Below are 9,518 nucleotides of genomic sequence, written 5' to 3'. Positions count from 1 at the left end.
CATCATGAGAGACTCAAAATGTTGAGACCAAAGAGAAACAGTGAGGACGCATTTATAGAACAAATTCTGAGAAGACGAGGCTCTTTTGGCTCAGTTTGGAAGGAGTACAAATACAAATATGCACAGTACAAAACCTTACATTTTATTTGTACTCTACAAATTTGTATTTGTACACCTTCCAAACTGAGCCTTTAGTACACATTTGCATTCTCCAATAATTTCTCTCTTAACGAGTTTATCCAATTTGGAGCTTATAAAGAATGGCAAGTCAGGTGACAAATGATTTCTGAGACATTGGCTAGGAAAAAAATGAAAAAGAAAAGACAATGCCAGCTTAGCTGGCTCACTTGGAAAGTCCATAAACTTGACAAGCCTATGATAACTAAAAACACTCAATAGATGAAGTCACTTGGGAGCGTCATATCACATTTTATAAGCATAGCTCAAATAAGAAGAGATTACCCATTCTTGCCAATGAGGTGTGGAGAATCCAAGACTGAGTCCACCCTGTAGCAAACTGCAGGGGAAAATGATGTTGATCTAATGCCTCGCATTAATCAAGTTCCTAATAACATATGGCAAAATGCCTCCATGATCGAAATATGCCAGTTCCACCTGCATCAAAAGAGAACATTGCAGCCAAGTGAAAATTGAACGAAAATAACTGAATCTTACTGACAGGAGAAGCTTGATAGTGTTGTTAGTCTACCTCTGTATCGAAACGGACTGTGCACGTGAATGATTTTCCGCTGTCTGTCACAACAGTGACATCCTGACCAGGCCTTATTTCACTTACATTACTTGGTAGGTTGATGCTGTAGCGCTCATGCCCAGTCAAGCCAAGAGTCTCAGCATCTTCTCCAGGCTTGAAACACAGTGGAATGATGCCCATTCCCACAAGGTTACTGCGATGAATCCGCTCAAAGCTTTTGGCAATCACTGCTTTAACACCCTGAGTTGAATGGCAATTTAATGCATTATTATCAAATCTAGACGTGAGCTAGAAAACAGGAAAAACAGAGAAGAGGCACTTTTATAGATATACCAAAAGCATTGGGCCCTTGGCAGCCCAATCACGAGAGCTCCCACTTCCATACTCAGCTCCAGCCAAAATAATGGTATCTTGTCCCTCACTCTTGTACCTCTGTTGAAGGGGAAAAGAAAATAAAGATTTGTAAATAATAATACAATTCAATTACAAGCCAATAATTAAGCCAGGGAACTTGATTCGTCATTCATGAAAAGCACAATCACATACGACGGATGTAAATATCCTGATCTTTATCAATACAATAAAATAAAATGAAAAGATCAAATGGCCTCATTGTACAATCTATGACATCTTTTAAAGGGTCACAAGAATCTGGCAAACAGTGGATCATCACAAATGTCCATTCTGGTGTGCTTTGACAACATGGAAGATATATCAAGTATGCCTATCCAAATTGACATCCATTCCAACATGTTCACCAGGATGGCACAACATGTCTACATGGGTGTATCCTGTATTTTAGATATTACAGCTAGCACATCATGATACTACTAATCCATAGGCATCTTGTTGCTACAAATCATATGAAATGTGAAAGTAGGATGAGAAGTTATTACCATGGCAGCATCAAACACAGATATTTTCTCCCCCGTGGGAATGTGAATTGTTTTAGGTCCAACTTCTCCCTTCAATAGTTTGTTTACAAGGCGAATATTGGCAAAAGTACCTCTAGCCATCACCTCATCATTACCACGACGACTGCCATAAGAATTGAAGTCTCTCCTATCAACCCCCCGTTCCATGAGGTACTTGGCTGCAGGACTGTCTTTGTGGATGCTGCCAGCAGGTGAGATGTGATCAGTTGTGATGCTGTCACCAAAATTGAGCAAGCAGTAGGCATCCTTCACTCCATGTGGGCCAGGAGGGGACATTGTCATGTCCTTAAAATAAGGAGGCTCATGAATATAAGTTGATGATGGATCCCATGTATAAAGAGTGCTTGATGGCACAGATAACAGATTCCACATTGGATTTCCTTTCGTGATTGCTTCATATGTAGCCTTAAACATGTCTGGCAAGACACTAGATTGCACAACCTGAGGAAAAATACAAAATAAATGGGATAAATGCTCCAATCAATGATTAGATACTGCTAAATTTCATATCAATGAACTTTGGCTAGCTCACATTTGCTACTTCTTCACTCGATGGCCAGATATCCCTGAAGAATACTTTCTTCCCATCCTTTCCCGTCCCTATAGGTTCTGTCTCAAAATCAATATCAACCTGCAAAAAATTCCACATAAGTTACAGGCCAATAGCAACCACTGCCACTACAACAACAACAACAACAAAATGAAGATGGAACTCATCAGACTTCTACCCAAGTAGTTAATCATAAAAGAAGTTGCACATCAGCAAAAAAAAAAAGAAAATGTCAGTTAGCTAATCAATTAGATGGAGTAATGCACACATAGACAAATATACACTTGTGTGCATCTAAACTGACATTAATAGGAGACATGTATAAAAATCCAATTGGTAGACCAAAGATGTATCGGTAAATTATGAAAAATGATTCAATCAATATACCAAATAGGCTGCTTCAAGTTGTTAATAGATAGATCTTCTAATCAATTATCCAAAAGGAGTTTGTAAGGCTCTGTTTGGATAAGCTTTTGTTTTTTAGCTTTGGGCTGTGAAAAATAAAATTGAGCCAAAAAAGTGTCTTGAGCATTTGGTAAGAAATGCTTTAGAAACACCATAATCTGAAGCCAAAACATTCTTAAGCTCTGGAGCACAAAGCCTATATTGGGGCTTTGTGCCTTTTGATTTTGAAGGCACAAATCCTGAAGTTTATCTAAACGGAACCTTAATATGTAAAAAAATAAAAAAAAAACTGGGGGGACTAGATATTATTATAGGCCGCCATTGGAAACCCTATAGATACATTCTTCTCAAAACATAAGGAAGAATACAGATATAATTATCCTCCTATATGGCATGCTAATAGCCTAATACTGTGTCTGTGCCTTTTTTCTAGGTTTTTAAACCACTTAATGTATTTGAATACTCATATCCCATCAAATGAAATGAAGAGTCTAGTATCTGCAAAGCACCATACAGTAATAATATTCATTAAAATTGCAAACTACATGTTTTTGGTGGCAACCCCAAACAGTGGAAATTGCTAGGTGTTAAGATTAATACTGTATTGAAATAATATCTGGTATCAACATTGGCATTTTCTCATCTTGAGACAGGTAGACTGCTCATGTTTAGGTACCCAAGTATCATAATATATAAATTTATCATGTATGAATTTCAATCACATACCGTGCCAGCAAGAGCATATGCCACCACAAGGGGAGGGGAAGCAAGATAGTTTGCCCTTGTTAGGGGATGCACACGGCCCTCAAAATTCCTATTTCCAGACAAGACAGCCGCAGCAACTATGTCTGAAATTTAACCAAAAAGAAAGACCATATTTGAGAAAGCATATACTTTATTGATTGGTAATTTGAGAAAATATACTCAGAGAGGAGGGGGAAAGAAAATTTTTATTAAAGCAGTTTTAAAGAGAAAATAAAGTGACAGTTTACCATTTTCAGATATTGCTGATGCCACTGACTCATCAATGTCTCCGGAATTCCCAATGCATGTAGTGCATCCATAACCAACAATATGAAAACCTAGCTGATTCAAATGATTTTGCAATCCACTGCAAAAGGCAAGACCCGGATTAGGGCTATATCACTGGAAGAACAAAAACGCAATAGAGCATTTGTAAACTCAAATAGAGGACCTCTTTTGCAAATATTTAGTAACAACTCCAGAACCTGGAGCAAGACTTGTTTTGATCCATGGCTTAACCTGATATAGAACAAATTGAAGATTAGAACCACAGCAGACTACTAGGAAAAAGAATGAAGAGACATTCCAAAACTGAAGATGACTTTAATAACTCATTCAATTAAGGTTTCAACAGGCCTCTGATCCATTTTATTTGTAGTTTTAACTCTTAACAACTTACATGCAGAGGGAACATAGATTATTATGTGATTATCTAACTACCTAATATCAAAAGCAATGTTAGGCAAGTAGTTACATGATTACATCCTGATTTCTCAAGGATAATTTTGCATATCCAAATCAGTGATGTTATTATTTATTCTTCTCAATATACTTGTCCATGACAATAAATACTTTATTATTTGTTAGTATAATAATAGACTTTCCAGATAAATTTGTGTAACAATTTTGCCCTGAAAGAAAATAGCAAAGTATATGCTATAATTTATAATGTTCCCCCAGCCTTATCTCTTTAGACTCTAAAAGTCCACCCTTTTGTTCCACCATTTGTAATGAATAATTATGATTTAGTTTGCAGTTTTTAAAAAAAAAGGATTATGAAGTTCTCCATGTGTATTGCATGTGGAGGGCTTGACTGGAATAGTACAGATGAGATCAAGAATTTTCGATTTCAAGTGCCCATACATTCAACTTGGAGTAGAAGAAAAAGAATGAAGAGATTCTTATACAATTAATAAGAGATGAATGAAGACAAAATTAGGGTTATTTAGAATGGATTTAAAGGAATTACCAGAGGATAGAATTGAACACAAGAAAGGAAATAACTAAGACAAGGCTTTTACTACCATATAACAATGGTGCATGGTACACCTCATGGCAACATCTAATAAGATGCATTACATCTCGGAACTAGTCATAAATGTTTCATCTGGTTGGGCTCCCAACTGAAAATATGCTAGTGCATATTTCCCCTAACAACAGAATCAGATACCATCAATCTTATCAAAGCATCAACTAATCATTAACTAGTCAATTGAGTGACATACTAACTGCATCAGAATCTAGTTGGTCAGTATCCATATAAGGTTACCTTGGAAAACTAAACATCATCTAGGTTAGTTGACTTACTTGGGCACAAAGCTATTTTCAATCTTTATTTGTTTGCATTTATCTCCAGTTGTTTAATGGCACATGGTTCAGTGATGGTAATATAAAATAAAAATCAAAAAACAAAACAAATGAACAAAAGTTCTTTAGGTCTTCTTCCATTTGGTGATGCACTGGTGTGGAAATTGCCACAAATAGTCAAGGTAGTACTACATTTGTGCAGCTAAAATGACGTTGATGCAGCTTGCAGTTCTCTAACAAAATGCAAGAAGAGGAAAACAAAGACAAGAAAGTAACCTCCAGTCCTAGTTCGCAAGCCTTCTTTGCAACCAAAGCAGCACCAAGCATCACACTAGGATTTGAAGTATTGGTACAACTGGTGATGGCTGCTATGACAACATCACCATGTTTAAGCTGTGCCGGTGTTTCATGGAATGAGAACTCCACAACTTTACTTTGAGAATCTTTAGGTATTGCAAACCCCTGTAATATCATGTGAAGAATGTAAGCATGTAAACACACAGACAATACTTAAATACACTACAAAGATCTTTTGCATCTAAATTTTGGAGATGTTAATTGCTCTAGCTCAGGCTTCTACTAGTTAGTGAGGGAATACATTAAAGCATTGGGATTCAGGCATTTACCCACCCCATTCCCTTTTCTGATATATTGATAAGAAAGAAACTAATCATAGTGGTAAGGAAAATATTGAATAAGGGTATGCTTGGGATTTTGTAATTGCTTCTCATCTTCTAAATAAGGGTATGCCTGTATATCAAAAAATATGCTTGCCAACTTCAGAATAGGCCCAGCATGGAAATTGCAATCAGAATCAAGGCCCCTAATCCCATAGCCATGATAGCCAATCTCAGCCTTTTTTTTCTTATTCATTTTTTAATATGAAACTTCTTACCTTGAATCCAACTTTGTTATCTAAGCAAGCATGCCAGTCCACTTTCATTTCTTTCAAGGGAACTCGATCATGAGGCCTGCAACAAGTACAGCTTTCAGAAGCTGCATCAAAAAAGAAGAGGAAAGGCCGAAGAAATGGCTGAACACAGGGAAACTCTCCTAATATAGCCCACAAAAGAAGTGTATCTCAGAAAAAGCATCTTGAAATTCTTACCTCTTTGGTCCTGATACACAGGGTTCCACCTCCTCAAGATTCAATTCCAGATAAGAGGAGTACACCCGCTCAGTCTGGGGCTGAATTCAGAAAACAAGATTACACTCAGAACCCTTTTACCTTGCTTAATAAGAATATGTAGATGGGAAATTGAACAAGGGGCAAAATTTTACCTGGCTGTAATCCACAAACATCTTATTAGCCCTTAGATAGGACTCTATCATAGAAACCTGCATTTTTCAAAAGATTTAGTGCACATAAAAAGTGTCACCACATACAAAGAGCATACTTTTAATTAACCACTCACAGTTTCATCACTTCTGCCTGTCAGTTTCAAGTACTGGAGAGTGACATGATCCACAGGGAAGAAACCCATGGTTGCACCATACTCAGGAGACATGTTCGCAATTGTGGCCCTATCAGCTAATGACAGTTCACTCATCCCTTCCCCTGCACAAAAGGATAAATTACTTTGTTAGTTCACGTAGTAATAAATACAGATATATAGGAGTTAAAAGAAGATGCTAAAAGGAAGTCGTGTAAACTATAATCATGTTTACCATAGAACTCCACAAATTTGCCAACAACTCCATGCTTCCGAAGCATTTGGGTTACTGTCAGAACCAAATCAGTGGCTGTTACACCACTCCTTAACTTTCCTGATAATTTAAATCCAACAACACCGGGAAGAACCATGCTCATGGGCTGTAAGTTGAAGAAAATGCACAGATTAAGACACATCCAATAGAATTTTTAGTTTTACATATTGCATAATGAGTGTGATACCCCAATAAAATTCCAACTTGCTTCTCGTAACTCCCTAAAACAGAATTACATTCGTAACATTTCTATGCTTGGCAAGTCAACCAGTGGAAGAAAGTGCTTGGTGATTAGCATTATAGCTGAAGTGGCAATTTTGATTAGTAAACAATAAAATAAAAATCCACCGCAAACTCATTTACCTGACCAAGCATTGCAGCTTCTGCTTCAATTCCTCCAACTCCCCAGCCAGCAACACCCAAACCATCTATCATGGTTGTGTGCGAATCAGTTCCAACTACACTATCGGGGTAAAGTATTCCATCTGTATTAAACACAACGCGTCCAAGGTACTCCAGGTTCACCTAGACATCAAAATTTATGAACTTATTTTATTGGCAAAGACGAGTGGAAATCATGAAGAGATAACCTAAATTGATATAAAAATCTATCAATAATGTATTACCTGATGAACAATCCCAGAGCCTGGAGGAACAACAAGCATATTGTGAAATGCACTAGATCCCCACTTCAAGAAGCCAAATCTTTCATTGTTGCGCTGGAACTCAAGTTCCATATTGGCCTGTACTGCATTTTCTGATCTTGCCACATCAACCTGCACTGAGTGATCGATGACAAGATCTACAGGAACCTGCGTGCGTGACAATTTCTTGTCTCAGTTTTATTTGTCAAGTACATAGAGATACATGTTGAAGCAGTCACCACACTGTGCACGTACTCGAATCCGGATAAAGCAGAAAAATAAAAGAGCTACTAACGATTTACACTTTCTAAGTACAATCATAGTCGATAGGAACAAGAGAAATGCCACTTACCAACGGGTTAATTTTGTCCGGGTCGCTGCCAAGCCTATTCATTGCATCTCTCATGCACGCAAGATCAACAACAGCCGGAACACCAGTAAAATCCTGACATTAGAACCAAAATAAACAGTAATCAGAATTAAAAAAAAAAAAAAAAAACGAGGTGAAAAGGAGATGGAGAAACCACATCCTACGAATCCATATAAGATAAAATTTGCAAGTATTCACCTGCAGAAGCACACGTGCAGGCTTGAACGGAATCTCAACCTGTTTGGGAGAAGTATTCTTCCAATCAAGGATTTTCTCTACATCCTTCTCCTTAACTTGAAACTCGTCACAATTACGAATCGCTGACTCCAGAAGGATCCTAATGGAGTAGGGAAGCTTGTCTGAAACAAGACCAATTCGAGGTAAAGTCGAAACTTGAAGAACTTCTTTGCTAAATCGAATCTACTCGTCAATCCTACAAAATTGATAGAAGAGACAAAAAGAAAAAGAACAACTCACCGATCCTCGGATCATTGAGAGCAGGCAAGCTGTAGTACTTCCCGAATTCACCACCACCAGGTTTCTCGAGTGTCTTCAAGATACTCTCGTAAACATTCCGAGTAGCTATAGAACAGATCAACCAATCAGCAACTTAGAGAAGCAGCTCAATAATCAAATAAATCAGATAACAACAATGGAGACGAGAAAAAGGAGGAAAGTTTTTTTTTTCTTTTCAAGGAAAGACTTTACTCACCCATAGTGGCGATCCGCCTTTCGAATCGTTCGTTCGACGACGCAGACGAAGATCGGAGAAGAGCTCTGTGACTGAGAGGTGATCTCCAGTCGGAGAAATGACGATAAGGAGAACAGGATGGAGACTTAGGGCTAGAAATGGGATTTGGTGAATTGGAAGGAAGAAAGAATGGGGGGGGGGTGGTAAGATAGAATTAGTAGGTGGGGAGCTTGAGTTGTTGCAGGAGCGGAGAAAATGAGACGAGTAGAAGGACGAATGCGAGAGAAAAGCTCTAATCACATTGGCTGATGCGGTTAACACATCTCTTACACACTTTTTTGGGTAAATTGCTTAAACATTCCTGAAGTTTTTGACAGTTTGTAAAAGTAAACCCTCCCCTGAAATTGATAACTACAATTATCTCCCTAAACTTTTTAATAGTTGCAATTAGACCCTTTCTGCTATAATAATCATTTAAAATAAAATATAAATGCAAATAGGTTGCCTTTGAAAACAATGTAAATAAAATATAAAGTTGGGTTAATTTTTGCATTGATAAATTTATTTTCTTAGTTGTAATACATGCAAATACAAATAAATATACTTTTTTCTAACATTAACTACTTTGAATGCAAATTTACTTCTTTTTTTTCGATGTAAAATTATTTCTCGTTTTAGATGTAATCATGCCTTGAAAATTGTGTTATTTGTTATTTTCATTATACACGTTTTCTTGCCAAACACTAATCTGGCATTTGCACCATTTGCAAACATGTCTTTCATAATAGGTAGGAAAATATCTAAATTATCCATTCAGTTACTATTAAGGTTGGTTTTTAGAGAAAAAATAATACAAATTTTATGAATAATATAGTTTAAAGTTATAGAGCTTTACCATTGAGGATTGATACGGACAAATTTGAAAAGTAAATCAAATTCATAAACATAAAAAAGAGATTGAAAGAACTTGCGGTAGCATTGATATAAAAAGAAAATTTGCAAAATAAACATTTTGTGCTTTTGATAAAAATTAACTGTATGAATTGTTTGGACATTTTACACCTCTTGTTAGAAGATTGTAAGAGAGGCTTTCTTGTAATTTGTCACAAAAAGGGGTCTACTTTAGTTTAAAGCAATTTACAAATACAAACTTCATAGAAGCTTAATTTGGAA

At 36.8% G+C, this 9,518-nt stretch overlaps 1 protein-coding gene across 1 annotated transcript; it reads right to left on the bottom strand.

The window, feature by feature from the left end:
• Positions 1-218: 218 nt before the first annotated feature.
• Positions 219-8,643, bottom strand: ACO1 (aconitase 1). Its single transcript, XM_010268595.3, has 20 exons — positions 8,367-8,643; positions 8,132-8,236; positions 7,853-8,013; positions 7,637-7,729; positions 7,267-7,452; positions 7,004-7,165; positions 6,602-6,746; positions 6,349-6,491; positions 6,215-6,271; positions 6,042-6,121; positions 5,829-5,904; positions 5,210-5,395; positions 3,798-3,865; positions 3,595-3,713; positions 3,329-3,450; positions 2,180-2,278; positions 1,609-2,088; positions 1,046-1,144; positions 710-952; positions 219-615 (listed from the first exon to the last, which is right to left on the bottom strand). The coding sequence occupies exons 1-20, from the start codon at positions 8,368-8,370 to the stop codon at positions 541-543; spliced, it is 2,703 nt and encodes a 900-aa protein (XP_010266897.1). The 5' UTR covers positions 8,371-8,643; the 3' UTR covers positions 219-540.
• Between the last annotated feature and the right edge of the window lie 875 nt (positions 8,644-9,518).

Source organism: Nelumbo nucifera, chromosome 6 (genome assembly GCF_055504915.1).
Source record: "Nelumbo nucifera cultivar China Antique chromosome 6, China Antique-T2T, whole genome shotgun sequence".
Taxonomy (NCBI): domain Eukaryota; kingdom Viridiplantae; phylum Streptophyta; class Magnoliopsida; order Proteales; family Nelumbonaceae; genus Nelumbo; species Nelumbo nucifera.
Note: the sequence above shows the minus strand (reverse complement) of the source record. Positions and strands in the feature narration are given on the sequence as shown.